The following is an 18,271-nucleotide window of genomic DNA, read 5'->3' as shown; positions in this document are numbered from 1 at the left end:
GAACGGTTAAAAATATCAAATAAGACCAAGTGCTTTCCATTCTTCGAATATTCTGGATTCCTGCGCCAATGCACCCGATCGCGATTGCCGGACTGTCTTGTAACTAGTGCTCAGTTTATTCCGAGATTTAGGACCTGCGAGAGCTCCTAACTTCTCCAAATGACCACTGGTTGCGATGCCTTTTTAGCAACATTGTCTGCAAAGGGGAAATCCGATCTTCTTAAAACAGCCTCGTCAGCCGAGTTACCCGGAAATTTAATCACCAGAACTTTTTTGAAAACTCGTGACATGTGAATGACCAGGTTTGTTTGATGTTTTTTCTTTTTGCCAATTGTCGACAGTCGATCCTTATAATCATTTCCGAAAATAAACTGATTACTGAGAAACACACAAAGACGAGGGGGTTTAAATGTGAAGGTATCTTACAAGTGTGAACGCAGGTAGATGCTGAGTGGAACGTTCCATCTAACCGAAGGAAGTTATTCACGAGCAGAAGTTAGTTGGTTGGAGAGTCAATTATGAGCACTTCTCAGGCTGTTCTTAACGGTGAAAAATATCAGCTTCAAAAGAGAACCGTGATTCTTGGTATTAGCCCTGGTAATCCGCACTATTACAAGGTGGAAACCCTCGAACGATTGTTCGACTTGGCCAAAAAGACCTCAGAAAGGGTGAGTTTATTTGAACAGATTCATCTGAGAGAATAACGAGAAATGCCTCTAAAAAAATCATCTTTGTTTTGCAGGTCTTTCTCTTTATCCCGGACAAAATATCCGAGCATAATTATCGTGCTGTAGGTTCCAAAAACCCCGAGAAGTCCGCGCGCATTAAAGGAAATCGCTTGCGAAACAAATGCAGCGAAGCCATTCAAACAAGCGGCCTCTGCGATGTGTCCCACAGCTTCATAAAATGGACAGAGGAGGTGGAAATCTGCTATGAATATAGCAAAGCCTTGGAGAATATCAAGAACCTGTACGAGGTGAATGGTGACTTCCATAATGACGTTAGAGAATCTACCGTGGCGGCGTTAAGATGTCTCAAAAGCGGCCGCGAGAAGGGACGTTCCGACAAGGAAAACGAATCTGCTCAGACAGAAAATAAAGTCGATCTGGATGAAGGAGTGCAGTATCTTCTAAAAGAGCTAGCTTTCTTCTTAGCAGTGCCGAACATTTATGCAGATTGCGAGAGTTTTGTGTTTGCGTATCATCGTCCCTGGCCAGTTTTAGAAAGGTTCTTTGGTGGTTTTTAGGATGGTGTTGAAAAGTCATCTTTAGGTTTTGTCGTTTTTGAATAAATTTTTTTCGAAGCGATCGTTTAAGTCTGGAACAGCATTAAACAATGTTTAAGACAACAAAAGAGACAAAAATACTAGAAAAAAATAAACGTTATTTAACCACACTCAATCAGCAGTTACAATGAATATAGATATTTTGAAAATTCGACACACGGTATGTTTATACATGTACACACAACATTGCAAAAGCTGTCGCAAGATTTTTTCTGACAAATAATAAATTATCTGTATCAAATGCAAGGTGTGTTGTCTCACTGACTCCATATACCGATTGCTCCACAGTAACTGACACTTCAAATTTTCTAAAACATTTTCATCTCCTTGAGACATATTTCGATTGCAAACCTTTGCATACGCGGTCACATACTGCCATTTTAAATGCATCAGCAATGACATGAAATGGAATTATGTCCTTCGCGAATTGATAATGTAGCGAGTTTCATAAAATAGTCATGACAAAACGAATAATCAAATTAAATAACATTTGAATAACCGTTCGCTTAAGGTTTCCACCTGCCCTTCAACTCCTATTTTTAAAACCTTTTGAGCCTTGACATAACTCATTCTTAATTGTCTTACTTAGGTCGAATGGAAATAAACTGAAATTTTCGGCTTTTGGCACAGAAAATGCAAGTAAATTGATAAGATCTCAATGGTCTGAAACAGAAATATCTTAATCGTTCTAATGAGGTTCAAAAGAGAAATTTTCTCTTTCAATATTTCTAAAATGGATGGAAAATAAAAATATCGAAATCGTGGAACCGTTTCGCCTTATGCATAGCTCCGCAAAAACCGACCTTGGTGTATAATTTCCCTTGGGAATATTTAGGAGTACGTCACAGCATCTTAAGTCATACACCCTATGCATAACGAGAAGAGACTGGGAGCGATAAACGTGAAAACGAGGTTAGTTGGGCCTTGTTAGCTCGTGTTAAAGTGCTACTGAAACGTAATTTTCATATCCGAGATTTTTGCAATATAATAAAGTTTGAACGTTATTTTCAAACGCTGTGTACTTTTTTGGGGCCAACGCATAGCGGAAAGTACAGTTTTAACTATTCGAAGTTGACCGGCTGAGATCAAAATCGGCGGCCATTTTGGCGCGGCCAAAACAGCCCTGTGACGTCACTGGTTGTGTACTTCTCTGAAAGAAGGGTAAAAGCATGGAGTGTGACTTGCATGTTGGGAAGCCAAAGAAGAGGATTTCGGGCAAGTACTGTGTTGCTGGTGGGCCAGGAAATGTAAGTTGCACAAACAACTCCAAAACAGAGGGCGTATCGATGCACATGTTTCCTCGGGAAGACGCAGTTCGTGACAAATGGGTTCGTTTTGTGCGAAGACATCGAGCAGACTGGCAGCCATCGAAGACATCAGTGCTTTGTTCGGTACATTTCGATGCATCAGATTTTGAGCAACGGCTCGATTTAAATATCGGTGATGCTGAATTGTTTAAAACAAAAAGATGGCTGAAAAAGAATGCTGTGCCGACTAAAGATCTTGTGAAGCTGCAAGAGAATGTTGTAACCCCACGTGAGCGAAGAAAGGTATGTGTGTGTGTGTGTGTGTGAGTGTGTGTGGTGCGTGTGAGAGGTTTGAAATACATGAAAGTTGTCTTTTACTACATCAATTTCGACTTATATATAACCTCTACTCATAGATTATTCGAAATGCTGCTAAGCAGACGACGATTCATCCAGAAGAACCAGATGGACTGGAGCAAAATTATGAGATTTGCTCTGCTCCCCTTTCATTGCCATGCGACCAAGTTGAAGCTGAGGCCCATCTGACAATTTCTTCACCTGATCCCGATCCGGTGCCTATTGATTCTCTTTCAAACCCATCTGAGCTAGAAGTATCTGCAGTTACCTGTGAAAAATGCCAAAACTATGCTGAGCGCTTTGAACAGCTTCAAGATTCCTGTCGGAAAGTCAAGCAAAGAAGGGTTGCATTACAGATGGAAGTAAATCAGCTGAAGAAGATCAACAAAGGTCTCTGCAAGGTAAAAATTATTTACAGCAGGCTATCTGAGTTAGTTTTATTGCATTTTTATCCAGGTGGCCTAAGTATACATTTTTCTTTTTAAAGCAACTAAAACAACTACAAAACGATTCATTGTCTTCCAACTGGAGTGAGGAAGAAGCAGGTGAATTATTTCTTACTGCGAACACAGAGAATGATCCAGACGAAAGCCTGGCCGATGTTCACTCATTGAGCGAGGATGCTCCACTTGAGGAAAACCTTGGTGACGCTGATCGTGAATGGAAATTGTCAGAGGAGGAAGCAGAAATGGACGATGATGGAGATGACGAAGGAAAGGATTCACCATGCACAAGAAATACTATAAAGTAAGAAATTTTATTTTTTTACCATTAAGTCACATAATTTTTTGTATATGAGAATGTTGTGGCTAGTTCGTTGCAATTTTATTGTAAAGTATTGATAATAATAATAACAATGTTTGATAATAATTCAGTTTCAATAACTTATCAAAAACTACCGAAGAATAAACTTACCAAGTGTTATGGCCAAAATTGCTACAAACATGCCAGTGAAGTATTATGTACCATAGAATTAATAATAATAATATTGATACTGATAACAGAAATAAACTACACAATAAAAACAAAAATATCTATTTTAAAAGTTATAAAATGTTATAAAAGTTCTAATGGTTTCCTTTCTTTTTTTAACAGAATGACACCTGGTACTCCATGTGAAGATGAACCAAAGTTCATTGTTTTTTACAGTGCATTGTTGGCAGTTTTCTCTCTCTTCTGCTTCAACTGCAAAGCCAGCAACCCGTCAGTGTCGATGGAAAGTTGTGGAACCATGGTCACTGTTAACCAAAACTGTCAATCATGCAAAAAAAATTTCAAGTGGGGAAGCCAGCCTTTAATTCTTGGAAGATATCCAGCAGGAAATCTTATGCTAAGCTTTGCTATCTTAATGGCCGGTGCCTCTGTTGGAAAAATTCTTCTTGTTTTTAAACACATGGGCCTGAGTGTGTACGAATCACGTACCTTCTTCTATCATCAAAGCAAATTGCTCTTTCCAGTAGTTTTAAAGTACTGGGAAAACTACCAGGCAGTGTTGATTGCCAAAATTAAGGAGCTCAAAGATGCAGTATGGTCAGGCGATGGTCGGTTTGACTCGATGGGACACTCGGCCAAATATGGGGTTTATACACTCCTTTGCTCACCCATTATGAAGATTGTACACTTTGAATTGTTACAGGTGAGAACTGATTACTAAGTAGTGCTGAGATTTTCCTTGTAAATACATTATTTAACTTTCTAAGGTAACATGAAATGCTGTATGTACCTGAGACTGTATTTATTCCTTTGAGATAAGCTGTCAAACACTTCTATTATAAAACATATTTTTGTCCTGCATGTGCACAACTTATGTCTCTTTGATTTCAGGCAAACCAAGTAGGCAGCAGCACTGCTATGGAATTGGAAGGCTGTAAACTTTGTTTTCAGTATTTGATGAAGGTTGGCCTTGCCATAAAAGTTTTTGTGTCTGATCGCCATAGAGGCATCGCAAAGTGGATTAGAGAAAAGCAACCTACTGTAAAGCACTACTTTGATCAGTGGCATGTAGCCAAAGGGCTGGTTAAGAAACTTCTGGCTGCAAGCAAACTAAAAGGGTGTGAGGTGATTTCTGAGTGGATAAAGGGAGTAAAAAATCACATCTTTTGGTGCTCAACCTCAACAAAAGCTGACTTTCCCGACATGATTCTGGCCAAGTGGAAATCATTTATGCGCCACATATCAAATAAACATACAGGTCATCCTGATAGTAACTTTGAAAAGTGTGCACACGATGAAAGCATAACTCCTAGGAAATGGATCACAGTTGGTATGTCAACTTCATGTTTAGAAAAAATGTTGTATCTTTAGGTCTGGTTGCTATTTATACTACCCATACAGATATTGGCTGTACTTTTCTGCTCCCATAACATGACAGTGTAGAATGCTGTAAAATAATGTAACCCAAGATGTACCTTTGCCTGCACTTCAATTGTTAAAACACTCAGTATATAAATAGTAATCTTTTTACTGGTTTGTGCCTTTATAATAATAATTCTCTCAAACAGACCTCGTACCCATATTACCAGTAATTGCCATCAACCTGTCATGAATTTGGTATGGATTTTCTTAGCCTGTAAACAGTTGAATTTCCAGCTTTTGTTTCATGGTAGTGACATGAAACAAAAGCTGGAATTGCAAATGTTTTCACAGGCCAGGAAGTCCTCTGCAAATGTCCCTTAGATCTACATCATTACTGTTAAAATGCTAAACAGCATTTATTGTTACATTATTTTCTAGGGACTAAGCCATATGAAAAATTGCAAGAAATTTTAATGAAGACTAGTGTACTGAATGATGTCAAAAGGCTGTCTCCTGTGGCAGAGACCAGCTGTTTGGAGGGTTTTCACTCCACCCTTAATCAGTGGCATCCCAAGATGATGTGCTTTTCATGGCTTGGAACATTCTGCAGGTAAGATTTATACATCCTTCGACATCACTTATCATGAATCTTTTGGTTGAGAGATGTGTAACCCCCCCTCCCTGTGTCTCTAATATGAAACAGACGTGGATGCTCATCTCCCAAGAGGATAACAATTTGGGTTTGGCTCTAGCTTTTTGTTACCCTGAAAGAAACCACTAGCACTAGAAATATAATTAAATTGTCCCAATTTCCTAACGTGTGGCCCCTAAAATAAGACCTTCATGGTCTAAATTTTTCCTCCAGACCACTTAAACACCCCTAAGTGAGACAACCTGCATCCCAATCTATTTCATAAGGGAGTCCCTCCTCTATGGCTGTAAAACCCTGAGCAAAAAACCTTGTTGTGCAGAACTGTGTGATAATTAACAAATAAATAAAATGTATCAATGTTTATTTTTTATTTCCATTTTTACAGACATGTCTTAGCCAGTGTGCAGTTCAATGAAAACCTAAGAAGAGACACAAAGAAGACAAAGGAGGGGAGAGCTTATGTGAATGTAATATATCCTAAATTCAAAATGGGTGACGAAGTTGTGCGGGAGGTTGCAGAGCCACCTTCATATGGTATGTACCACATAGCATCTCCATTATGTTCAGACATGGCCTAGGCTAGTAAACAGAAAAAAAACATTCCTAGATAAGATAGTACAGTATTAGAATTCTGTATCAACTTTAGATTTATATTTTAGTGTTGATGTACTTTTTCTTTTGTTTCAAAATTATAGGTTATGTCCAAGACATAAAGCAGCTGTTGTTTAGCATGACAAAACAGGAGAGGGATGACATTAGGGCAAAATACAAGGCAAAGATTCCTAATCCCTTGAACCACCAGTTCCCTGAACGCAATTCCAAGGATACAGCCATAAGGCGTCATGAGGCACGCAAGCAGCTCCAGACAGAGTTATTCCCTTCAGGTAAAGTGATCACCAAAAATTTGAAAATCCTTGTGTCTTAAAGTCTCAGGTATATCATATTCTGGGGTTGACATAAACCCAAACTTTAATCTGGACATACAATGGAAGGTAGATCTTTGGGATCTCAAATTGATAAGTTTACAGAATTGAGGTGCAGATAATTAAAGTACAATATAACTTAGTCTTCATGAAGACTAAAATAATACTTTCTAATTACAGAAGCAGAGCAGTTAAAGTTGCAGCAGCAGGGTGAAAAGAGGTCTACTTCTTCTCTATCAGGAACCTCTTCTAAAAGAAGAAGGACAACAAGAACACAATGATAAAAACCAGTGGAAGACCGGCAAAGACATCACTTTTCAATGAGCAGTTAATAATATTGCCACTGTTGATTATTTCGGAGAAATAATTTAATTCTTCTTAAATTGGTTTTATTTTACTCAAATGAATTTTTGGGAGGACTTTTATTTAAACATGGTTCTGCTCAAACAACCTTTATAGAAGCTTTTGCCCCCTACATTGTGTTGAAAATAGATACATGTATCATTCAATGGGTTATTTCAGGCTGCCATATCAGTCGGCACGCTCCTGTCCAGACACATAGCCTGTTGCCTCTGGTGTTTGAAAACTTGATCTAATTTTGTGGTATACACATGATGGCAAGGGCCTTGTGTTTTCCCATCCTAATGGGCCGAATAGCCACCTTGCTAACCACCGATATGCCACAGCTCTTAGGAACCTAAAAGTAAGAAATAAAGGTTAGAAGAAGAGCTCTACAAAAAAATTATCCCATTCCTTAACTATGACCAATCAGGGGTAAATTACTCCATAATAAAGTCCACAATTTCCCTGCATTTTATGTTGCTGTCACCATCTAACTAATCGCCTCCCCAATACAAAAGTGCAGTGCTCTGCGTCTGAAAACGAAGATTTTATTTGTGTGATAACAGGTTTAATTTTATCGACTACTCACTTGTTTTGTGTGGCATTATTTCTTTTCCGGTAATGTCTGCCATCCTTGTTTCGAAGAAATGGTCCGACTTGCTCAAGGACGGTGCAGTTGGTCATGGCAGAAAAGTCAGAATGACTGACTATACATTGTGCATCCAGACCGATAAACGTGAACTGCCTCCTTGCCTCGCATATCTCTAGACAACATCTATATTCACGCGCTCCGACCAAATGTGTTGTGTTGCAATTTCCACACGAACACCTGTTAAATGTGAGGCATAGAAATGAGCCATGATTTATCAAAGGGGTACAAAAAACATTTATACGCCCTTACCAATCATTTAGAGCGAGTTGTCCCTCCAAACGCTGCTCTAAAACAGAAGGCAAAATGCCATCCTCGTCTTCTTCATCGGCGGCCATATCGGCATCTTGGCTGTCTGCGAGAGGTTCGCCTTGATAGGGAGCAAAATTCCCGTTCAACCCAAAATAGACGCCACCATCTTCCTCTTCGCTACTGGAGACAACTTCGCTTCGTTCAGAAGAAGATTCACTGGACAAAACTTCGATGTCTGCCATCTCCTTCGCCCACGAATACAAACAAACAGTAAGCGAAATAAACCACGCTATCCGAGTGAACACAACCAGTGACGTCATCAATCCATTTCGCTCGGTACCAGAGCCCGGACATGGTTTTGTGTAAAATTTTCGATTTGAACGGTTGAAAAAGTTATCTTTCGCTTCTTTTTGGCCAAAGCAAATTATCTCATGATGATCAGCATATTCAAAACTACAGGTTAGAGCAAAAATTTCAGATACGAAAATTTCGTTTCAGTAGCACTTTAAGGGTATGGCCGCTCATGACTCTGTAAGTAGCCGACTTTCTCAGATTCTTACGGAGGAAGATATCTCAGGAGCATCGCTTCAAGGAAGAAATCCGACTGCTCTAAAATCAGATGAACTTCGTTTTTGGTTAAAATGTCGTGGCGATCCAGCAAAGGGGTTAAAAACAAAGGCACAATTGGCGAAAAGGCAAGTACAGTATTTGTCTGTCGTGCGTGATACTTCTTAGAATTAAACAAATTTTAATATCGTACAAGAAGATCAAAGGATTTTAGGAATTACTTTTCTAAATGAAATGTTGATGAAATGATTAATAGTTTTTCAACTTTTCATTTTAAAGAGTTCTTGAATATGTTGCGTCTGGTCGTGATAAAGATGTTGTGGATCCCGATAAAAATCTGTTATACACGCGTCGGAAGGAGAGACAAGAACAACTCGCTCAAAGTGATGCGATGCCTGAGGAAAGAACTGTTAAATTTCCATCAGCTGGATGGTCTACAAATTTGCAACGCATGCCATTATTCACAAGGGCAGAGATGGCTTTACATATTTCTAAATCTGGAAAAAACTTGGACAAAAATAAACAGAACCATGCGGTTCCAACAAGCATGAAAAAAGCAAAAACATTTCTTGTTGATGAATATCTGAAGGACTTAACTTGCGCAAGTGACGACCATTATTTCTTTTTTAAATGCTTGTGTTACCATAGTTTCAAAAAAATTGAGCCACCCCATAAATTACAAGTTTCACTTTGTTTAGTAACTGGAGCTGTTAAATATGCCTCATGTACATGTGTAGCAGGAACTGTTGGTTTTTGCAATCATGTGCTGGCTGTTATGATGAAACTCTGTAAGTTCAGCTTGTATTGTTGTCAAGATATCAAGGACTTGGAAAATGTCTCTGATATGACACAAGCTAAGGCATGCACTTCAAGTTTACAACTATGGCACAGGCCTGTAAGAGGGGATAAAATCAAGCCCCAACCTGTCATGGAACTTGAGGTAAAAAAGGTGAATTTAGACGCAGAATATAACCCTGATAGTGGAGTAAGGTGCTTGTTGTATGAAGCTAAGAAAAATTTGGGTACACAGGCATCTGATGAGGCTTTGTTAAAAGACAAACTTCAAAAGATCAACCCTAAGTTTGCCCTGTCTCAAATTATGCCTACTGGTTGTACCAACTTACAGGAAACAAAATTTGGAAAATGTCCAAGTGGCTCCTATGCAAGTTACCAGTTACAGTTCACAGAGTGTAATTTTCAAGTTTTCTGTAATACTGACTCAATGCCAAGAGTGGACTGTCATAATGAACAAAATGCTATTTCTGTATATCCTCCATTTCCTTTGCAACAATCTGACCCATATGAAAAGCCAGATGATTTAAGAAGCAGCCAGGAAGCACTCCTGGGACATTTGATTGTTGATGAGGTAAAGCTTAATACCATCGACAAGAAAACAATTGAACAAGTAGCATCAGAAGAATGGCAGGCAGAAAGAAAATTTCGGTATACAGCATCTAATTTCCACACAATTGTAAAAAGGCAAAGGAATCATGACACTCTAGTAAACAATTTGCTTCATCCCCAACCATTTACTACCAAACAAACTGCACATGGGAAAACCTACGAGCCTGTAGCCTTAAAGGAGTATAAAAAATATATGTTTTCAACAAGGAAACCAGTTTCAGTGTTCAAAAGTGGTCTTGTTGTCAGTATCGCCCCTCCCTTTTTAGCAGCATCACCAGATGGCAAGGTCATTGACCGAGGCTGTAGCAAGCCTTTGGGGTTGGTAGAGGTTAAATGTCCTTACACAAAATTTCATGTTAGTCCCTTACAAGCATGTGCAGATGAAAGTTTCTTCGCAGAAAATGTAAATGGAAAGCCAAGGCTGAAAAGGGGGCATCAGTACTACTTCCAGATACAGAGTCAACTAGGTATTACAGGAGCAAGTTGGTGTGACTTTGTTATCTATACTAACAAAGGCATAAGTATAGAGAGGATCATAATTGATCCTCAATTCTGGGAAGTATTGAATGAAGACCTAAAGAAAAGCTATTTTGAACATTTTATAGCACCAGCCTCTGTAGAGTTCAGTAACCATTAGAAGGGTTAACTACCACAATCTAATCTTGTCATGAGTAAAGAGAACTGTGTCTCATACCAAACTGGATATGTTTAAACCAACATGGTCTGCATAATAAGATAGCTTTGAGGATAAAGCTTTTGTAAGTTTAGTACCTCTTTATTATTTGATTTTAAGATCTTTGGAACTACATGTAAAACTTACATCTTAAAGTGCTTGGGACTGAAAGCAAGCGAATCACATCCTTAGTTTTAGTTGGTTTAGAAAATAGTTAACCTGAGAGATATCATCAAGTTTACATTTATTAAATTGACTGAAGTTCTGTAGTGTACCTCAGAGCTCTGTCAAACTCAGTGTTAAGCGGAAATGAGAGGGTCCTGAATGTTACATAAAAAGGCACAGACACTCCACATTTGGTTTAACCAAGTCCTCGGGCTTAAAATGACGAGAACAGATCTTCGTGTGTTCGCTGACTGTAAACTCTTTTCCTTCGTCTCGACGAATGGCATGGAGCCAACGCTTTTTGAGGATAGTGTCGTCCGGAAATTTAAAGTAAGAAATTTTCTCTCCACTTTCGGTTCTGTACTTCTTTTTGGTACAGTTTGGCACGCAACAGTTTTGCGTCATTTTCAAAAACTGGCGCTCTTCACATCAGGCCGCCATTTTTATTTACTTGGCCCAACTAGCCTCGTTTTCAAGTTAAACGCTCCCAGTCTCTTTTCGTTCTGCATAGGGTGTATAGTTTTGCGTCATTGGAAGTTACCTCAGGGTACAATAAAACAGAATATCGGAGTAAAAATACTTTAGAGATGGTCACTCCAAGGTCGAAAAGGAGCAAGCATGGACCCATAAAAAGCGAGATGACGGCGAAAGATTGAAAATGATGAAACGAAAACATTCACCTTGGTTTTTTTTTTTTTTTTTTTTTTTTTTTTTTTTTTTTTTATCAAGAAGCACGAATAATCCTTTCAGATCTGTAACGATAGTGGAACGGAAGTCTCTGTCATAACTATTGTTTCATACTTCTCGGAAAACTCCCACGTAGCTAATAGCAGTTATTTTGTCCATTTCCACGAAATTTCCTCGAACTTTGACCACATTTGACACCTTAAAAGTGATACATATCAAATAAATTAGTTGCGAGAACAACTCCAGCAAAGTGAAAAGTATTTTATTCTCGCACATGCCCGGCCTCCTCTCTGCACACAGCCAAGACGCGAATCTCGATCTTCTGTTTGAACTTTAAGACTGGGTAGCTGTGGCCGCAACACGGCAGGGATGGAAATTCCTTGGAAGCTCTACCTTTCTTGTTGGTTCCTTGGCGCTGCAGTTCAAAGCGCAGTGTTCTTTACCTTCAATGCAGCGGATTATTTCAATTACTTTTTCCCAGATGAGTACAAACCTGAAGTTTATTTAGGAGTCACGGTTGGTGTCGGTGCAAGCTTTGGCGCGGTTTTGACGGTATTTTTTCAACCCAAGAGAAGCCATCTCACTGTACTTGTTGTCACGCTAACAGCTTCTGCCATTCTCTTGTTAGTAGAGGTAGTTATTACTCCTTTGAATGCAAACGCTCTATCCAATCCAGCTCGATTTGGTTCAGTGATTGCTGTCGTCTTTGTGGCAACCGTTGTTCAAAACATCGGTGGCGGAGCTCTTTACGGTTTCGTTGGAAAGCATTTCCCTACTTTTGGAATTCACGCGGCCCAGTCTGGCGGCGTTTGCGCTTTCGCAGCGACGTTTATCATCAGATGCATCTCCAAAGGCTCGTTTGAACATCTACAAGACAGGAATAAAGGTTTTCGTCTCAGTGGATACTTATTTGTCGCGTTGGTGGATCTGATAATTCTTATAGCGTGCTGTCTCATCGCCATCTTAAGCGCGCGCGTCAACTCCACTACGCGCGCGCTAGGGGGACGTCTAAACACCTCTCATGATTACAACGAGCATCCGCCTTTGCTCCGCAGCGATGATTACAGCGACGTCTCCCGGAAAAGAGTCATCAGAAATAACTGGGCTACACTTGCAACAGTTTGCCTGACTCTTGTGATATCTAACTCTCTATTCCCGGGCATCACCTCTCAGTTCCACGGAAACTACAACTGCTCGTCTTCTACTCACAACCTCACCGTGTCATCTGATGATGATCCAACCGCCCCCGTTTCACCGAGCAGCGGATTTAAGTCTAGCGATCAGACGGGTTGGTTTATCGTCATTCTCTTCGGCTGCTACTCAGTTGCAGACGCCATCGGAAAAAATCTTCCAATTTTGGGAATCTTCTACAACAAGAAATCGATCCTCGGCAATTGCTTGGTTCAGCTTGTTATTGCTATACCGATCCTGTTAATTTACTTCGAGCCATGTGATCGCAAACTGCAAGCTAATTGGGTGGCGTATCTCACAGTTGGTCTGCTCGGATTGGTTAATGGCTACGGACTGTGCGCTGCCATGATGCTCTTAGCCCCAGGCCAACCAGAAAAGAAACAAGAAGAGGGCCTGGCAACCAGCATCGGCTATATGTTTTTACAAGTTGGAATTCTTTTCGGCATGGGGGTTTCTGTGTTTCTCGTGGACTTCGTGTTCGAAATAACCAAGCACTGAAAGCGAAAAACCTAACAGGCGGGTAAAACGCGGGCGACTCTCGCTTTTGCGCGCGCATGATGTCTCACTCGTGCGTGTAATATAATTTAAAAAAAATAACATGGAAATTAGTTTTAAAAAATAACACAGAAATAGTACTTAACATGTTCTCTTTCTACCTTAGCCAACGATCTCTTCCATTATTGATCATTGTCTTAATCAAATAAAATCAAGTACTAAAACTGAAACAGAAACTGAATAAGCTTAATAGCACCAAAACCAATACTTGATATAACAGGCACTGTGATAATACAGATCGTCTGATTTGCTCTCTAAACTATTGTCAGTTGCAAAGTTGCCAAATTATTTGCGAAGTATTTTCTTGTTTAAGTGGATTGCGCATGCGTATGACTGTGCCCTCCACCCGCAGCACCCACACCACTCCCATTTCCCTACACAAATTTAGCGAAAATGTAAAATCTTGGTCAGCCTTAATATTGATGGCCGCGCAGAGAAAAATCCAAGTAGCAAGTAAAACCTGGGTTTAAATCAAATCCAAAGAATCCCTATACTCGTTCATCTTGACTTTTCCAACAAACTGATGCTGTTCGCGCCACCATAAACGTTTTATTCATGTTAGAGAACATTCTAATCTTCTCTAACGCTAAAACCACTTGTCTCTGGGGGTTAGACGCATCCTTAACGACCTAATATAGCTTTGAATAACTCGGGTAACGACATTTCATGATGTAACCTATTCAGGCCCATTTAAACGGTGTCAACATTTGCTTCAACACGCATTCAACACTTTGTTGAATCAAATGTTCAGTGCGTTTGAACAGGCCGTCCAACATAGTTGAAAACGTGAAAAATGTTGAAATTTGTTGAAAGCGTGTTGAACCAAGTTCAAATCGGTTCAACCTTTCAATCAACATCGATTCAACTTTACCTTTGTAAACCGTTTGAAAGCCCTCCAAGCGACTTTGTTTTTGCGTCCAACATTTGACCAACATCCGTTCAACTCTTGTTGAACGAATGTTGGTCAAATGTTGATTTCGTTTAAACGGGCCTATCAGCATACGTGTATAGAACTTTGAATACGAAAACAATTCTGTACGAATATATTGCTTTCAATGTAAGAACGAACGCTTGGGTACGAAAATACCATTGTAAATATTCCTTAATAAATATGAAGCAAATTAACACATAATCATTTCCTGAAAAAGGCGCCTGCAGACTCAGCGGTAGAGGTAAGTCACGTGACGGCCATCGGGAATTGTAACGACGTGTATTCCTCACTTCATTAACCAATCAGAGAAGATAATTTGAAAGCGACATCGGATGATCTTGGATGGTTTGCAATATCCGGCCGACTATCGCACGCGAAGAGATTCTGTTAGGTGTAAACTTCTACCTCCAAAATAAAGCTCTACTGTATAAACAGTTTCGACAAACCATAAAAGTTTTCAAACTTTCATAACCTACATTAAAGTCTTAATTAATATTTGCGCAGAGTATACCATTCGACAGTTTTCGGCCCCGCCCGCATTTCCATCAAAATAAAGCTTTTACATAACCCGCCCTTGACTTATTGTTAAACTACGAGGCTGATAACAACGAACACAGCCTCTTATACCCAAGATACTTTGCGGTAACTAATGTTGCTTGAGTTTTTCTTGGGATTCCACATTATTGTCTTTTTGTTTTTCTTTCAGCGGGAGTTTTTCTTCCTTTGTCTCCATCGACTCCTGTTTATTCTCCGCCGTTTCTTTGTCCACTTTTTGCTGTATCGTTTCTATTTTTTCTTGGTTTTCTTCCCTGGAGTGTTTCTTCTCCTGTTTCTTGAGTTCCTCCTCCATTGTCTTGCCCATGTGGGTGTAGTAGTTTAGAGCCTTTCGAACTGGCGCAATGAGTGGCTCCTGGAAAAGACCAAACGCATTTTCTAGATAAGAATAATGAAGTGAAACCGGTTACTAATCGCTGTGAGGGTAGAGCCCATAAATAAACCTGTTACCTCTAAAACTGGGAAGAGTTGTCCAAGAGCCTCAAACAATGGAATCAGCACAAATCGAATGAAGCCTATCTGAGCTGACGGTTTGGTGACCTGCAACAGTCCATGCAAAGCCGGTAACGTTAATCTACCAATTCCCTAAAGGCAACTGAAAATTAAACCGCTGTTCTTAGTGAATGGATATTGCAAGCTGGTTCCCAATCTGGCGCAAGTTACTATAGAAGAACATAAACAGAACAAATTTATTACAAGGCATATCAACTACGACATGACAGATAACCTTGTCTCTGTCCATGAATGGTGCCACTGGCAGTCCCTCTAGCTTTTCAACATCACTCTAACGAGGAAAGAGAAAGGAAAAAGCGATTTTTCTTTAAAGATAGTTTAACCTTCTGCATCCTGATACCTTTTAAAATTCCTGCTCCTCCCACGCCAACTGGCAATATGTTTTCCCGCGCTTTCACCAGGCACTAAGTTACAAGCTTTTCCCGCGCTTTCACCAGACACAAAGTTACAAACTTTCCTGGGCTTTCCCCAGGCACCAAGTTACAAACTTTTCCCGCGCTTTCACCAGACACAAAGTTACAAAATAATTTGAATATATCAACAAAGTTGAAATGGTAAATGGGCCACCGTTACGATTATAAAAACTGACGTTTCGAGCGTTAGCCCTTCGGAACAAATAGAGGAATTGTGGGTTGTGTGTGCTTTTAAAGGCACAAAATTGAGCTACGTTATTGGTGGGAACATGGCAACGAGAAAAACACGAATAAATTAGTGGATTGAAAAGCGTTCGTTGATACCTGTGGGAATCAGACTGCCAGTCTAAATCCGACCGACCGGCTGTCTAAATCCCACAGGTATCAACGAACGCTTTTCATCCCACTAATTTATTCGTGTTTTTCTCGTTGCCATGTTCCCACCTACAACGTAGCTCCATTTTCTGCCTTTAAAAGCACACACAACCCACAATTCCTCTATTCGCTCCGACGAAGAGCTAACGCTCGAAACGTCAGCTTTTATAATCGTAACGTTGGCCCATTTATCATTTCAACTTTGTTGATCTATTCAAATTATTTCGTTACCCCCACCGACGCAGCCCCAAACAGTTTATTTAGAAACTATCAGCCTTCTTTCACAAAGTTACAAACTTTCCCGCACTTTCACCAGGCACAAAGTTAAAAACTTTTTGGGCAAAGTTACAAGTTTTTCCCACGCTTCCCTTTAATTCACTTCTGTTATACCATTACGCACGTCAGCTTTTAGCACTGGTTTCAGTTTTTCCGCTTTTTTCTTCTGATTTTTTGTCCCCAGAACGATTTCCATTAAAACAAGAACTACTGCGTTCGTTCCTTTTTTAAACTAGCAAACCAACCTGAATAAAAAACTCTTGTAATAGGCAGTCCAACCATGGCTCCGCGACCTCCATTGGTCGGGCCTCATTAGAAACATCTGATACCTTGATCATAATCTGCATCAACTGTAATAAGAATGGAAAATAAACTAGTCAAGACCAATTCTTTGTTTAAGCAAAATACAGATCACTGTGGTAAAAATTCTTAAGAAGGAAAAAAAAAATTAAAGAAATTAGAGAGCTTTTCGATTAAGTGTCGTCAAATGAAATTAAAAGTAATTACAACGGCCAATCAGAAGAAAGGAAAATACCTTGAAGAGCCAATGAGTGTTTAAAGTAAAAACAACCAAAGAGTCTAAAGCACAGGAAAACGCGGGTAAACAAGCCGTGATCGGTTTTAGTTTTGCATCTGCTTGGTTTAGAGAGTGGCGCGGAGTTTTCTGGACTAATTACAGAGCGAAGTAAAACAAAAAGAAAAAAGTCTCGGATTCTTTTGACACTCGATGGCAAATTTATCTATTGGAATCAATAAATTAATTTGCAGCAAAATAAAGAAAAAGAATGGCAACTCGAACATTCCTCTAAAATGCCACCTTTCCATTTTGGCATGTAAACAATTTAATTCGTTTACACACCCACGTCCACGTAACAAGAGTATGAATCGTATGTGCACGATCCTTCGCAGTAAATCACTATTTGAGCAATAGTGAAAATCAGACCTGAAAAAAATTTCAGGCCTGTACGGGATTCGAACCACTGACCTCTGCGATACTAGTGCAGCGCTCTACCAATTGAGCTAACAAGCCAACTGGGAGCAGGCCATCAAATTAATTCGACATAAACCCGTAGATGATAAATCAAACAACAACAAACATATGAAACACATGTATGAACTGCGGTTATGAAACGTATGTGCACGATCCTTCGCAGTAAATCACTATTTGAGCAATAGTGAAAATCAGACCTGAAAAAAATTTCAGGCCTGTACGGGATTCGAACCACTGACCTCTGCGATACTAGTGCAGCGCTCTACCAATTGAGCTAACAAGCCAACTGGGAGCAGGCCATCAAATTAATTCGACATAAACCCGTAGATGATAAATCAAACAACAACAAACATATGAAACACATGTATGAACTGCGGTTATGAAACGTATGTGCACGATCCTTCGCAGTAAATCACTATTTGAGCAATAGTGAAAATCAGACCTGAAAAAAATTTCAGGCCTGTACGGGATTCGAACCACTGACCTCTGCGATACTAGTGCAGCGCTCTACCAATTGAGCTAACAAGCCAACTGGGAGCAGGCCATCAAATTAATTCGACATAAACCCGTAGATGATAAATCAAACAACAACAAACATATGAAACACATGTATGAACTGCGGTTATGAAACGTATGTGCACGATCCTTCGCAGTAAATCACTATTTGAGCAATAGTGAAAATCAGACCTGAAAAAAATTTCAGGCCTGTATGGGATTCGAACCACTGACCTCTGCGATACTAGTGCAGCGCTCTACCAATTGAGCTAACAAGCCAACTGGGAGCAGGCCATCAAATTAATTCGACATAAACCCGTAGATGATAAATCAAACAACAACAAACATATGAAACACATGTATGAACTGCGGTTATGAAACGTATGTGCACGATCCTTCGCAGTAAATCACTATTTGAGCAATAGTGAAAATCAGACCTGAAAAAAATTTCAGGCCTGTACGGGATTCGAACCACTGA

General features: G+C 39.7%; 6 protein-coding genes across 10 annotated transcripts in view; 4 read left to right on the top strand and 2 right to left on the bottom strand.

Annotated features, from left to right (window-relative positions):
• Window positions 1–133: 133 nt before the first annotated feature.
• On the top strand, window positions 134–2,019 carry LOC148724732 (uncharacterized). The gene is made up of 2 exons (XM_088729645.1): window positions 134–668; window positions 743–2,019. The coding sequence occupies exons 1-2, from the start codon at window positions 519–521 to the stop codon at window positions 1,244–1,246; spliced, it is 654 nt and encodes a 217-aa protein (XP_088585771.1). The 5' UTR covers window positions 134–518; the 3' UTR covers window positions 1,247–2,019.
• Window positions 2,020–2,298: 279 nt separating this feature from the next.
• LOC148724731 (uncharacterized) lies at window positions 2,299–7,683 on the top strand. Its single transcript, XM_088729616.1, has 9 exons — window positions 2,299–2,835; window positions 2,949–3,290; window positions 3,377–3,636; window positions 3,985–4,525; window positions 4,714–5,152; window positions 5,623–5,794; window positions 6,222–6,370; window positions 6,532–6,720; window positions 6,940–7,683. Exons 1-9 carry the CDS (start codon window positions 2,455–2,457, stop codon window positions 7,038–7,040), a joined length of 2,574 nt encoding a protein of 857 aa, XP_088585742.1. The 5' UTR covers window positions 2,299–2,454; the 3' UTR covers window positions 7,041–7,683.
• Window positions 7,684–7,686: 3 nt separating this feature from the next.
• On the bottom strand, window positions 7,687–8,322 carry LOC148724730 (uncharacterized). The gene is made up of 2 exons (XM_088729652.1): window positions 8,003–8,322; window positions 7,687–7,930 (listed from the first exon to the last, which is right to left on the bottom strand). The coding sequence occupies exons 1-2, from the start codon at window positions 8,320–8,322 to the stop codon at window positions 7,687–7,689; spliced, it is 564 nt and encodes a 187-aa protein (XP_088585778.1).
• Window positions 8,323–8,485: 163 nt separating this feature from the next.
• On the top strand, window positions 8,486–11,238 carry LOC148724729 (uncharacterized). The gene is made up of 2 exons (XM_088729617.1): window positions 8,486–8,697; window positions 8,849–11,238. Exons 1-2 carry the CDS (start codon window positions 8,516–8,518, stop codon window positions 10,608–10,610), a joined length of 1,944 nt encoding a protein of 647 aa, XP_088585743.1. The 5' UTR covers window positions 8,486–8,515; the 3' UTR covers window positions 10,611–11,238.
• Window positions 11,239–11,560: 322 nt separating this feature from the next.
• On the top strand, window positions 11,561–13,371 carry LOC148724728 (uncharacterized). The gene has a single exon (XM_088729632.1). The coding sequence runs from the start codon at window positions 11,868–11,870 to the stop codon at window positions 13,185–13,187; it is 1,320 nt and encodes a 439-aa protein (XP_088585758.1). The 5' UTR covers window positions 11,561–11,867; the 3' UTR covers window positions 13,188–13,371.
• Window positions 13,320–18,271, bottom strand: part of LOC148724727 (high affinity cGMP-specific 3',5'-cyclic phosphodiesterase 9A-like) — a 5,307-nt gene continuing 355 nt past the window's right edge. The window contains exons 2-5 of one of the 5 annotated variants that reach the window (XM_088729648.1): window positions 16,553–16,657; window positions 15,458–15,514; window positions 15,253–15,315; window positions 13,320–15,088 (exon numbers count right to left, since the gene is read on the bottom strand). In XM_088729648.1, coding sequence (XP_088585774.1) covers window positions 14,822–15,088; window positions 15,253–15,315; window positions 15,458–15,514; window positions 16,553–16,657 — 492 coding nt within the window. In that variant the 3' untranslated portion in view covers window positions 13,320–14,821. Of the gene's footprint in view, window positions 15,089–15,180; window positions 15,316–15,457; window positions 15,515–16,552; window positions 16,658–18,271 lie in introns of all 5 variants that reach the window. The other 4 variants (XM_088729649.1, XM_088729646.1, XM_088729647.1 and 1 more) reach the window with 4 other exon arrangements.

The sequence above is a fragment of the Stylophora pistillata genome, chromosome 8 (genome assembly GCF_964205215.1).
Source record: "Stylophora pistillata chromosome 8, jaStyPist1.2, whole genome shotgun sequence".
NCBI lineage: Eukaryota > Metazoa > Cnidaria > Anthozoa > Scleractinia > Pocilloporidae > Stylophora > Stylophora pistillata.
Note: the sequence above shows the minus strand (reverse complement) of the source record. Positions and strands in the feature narration are given on the sequence as shown.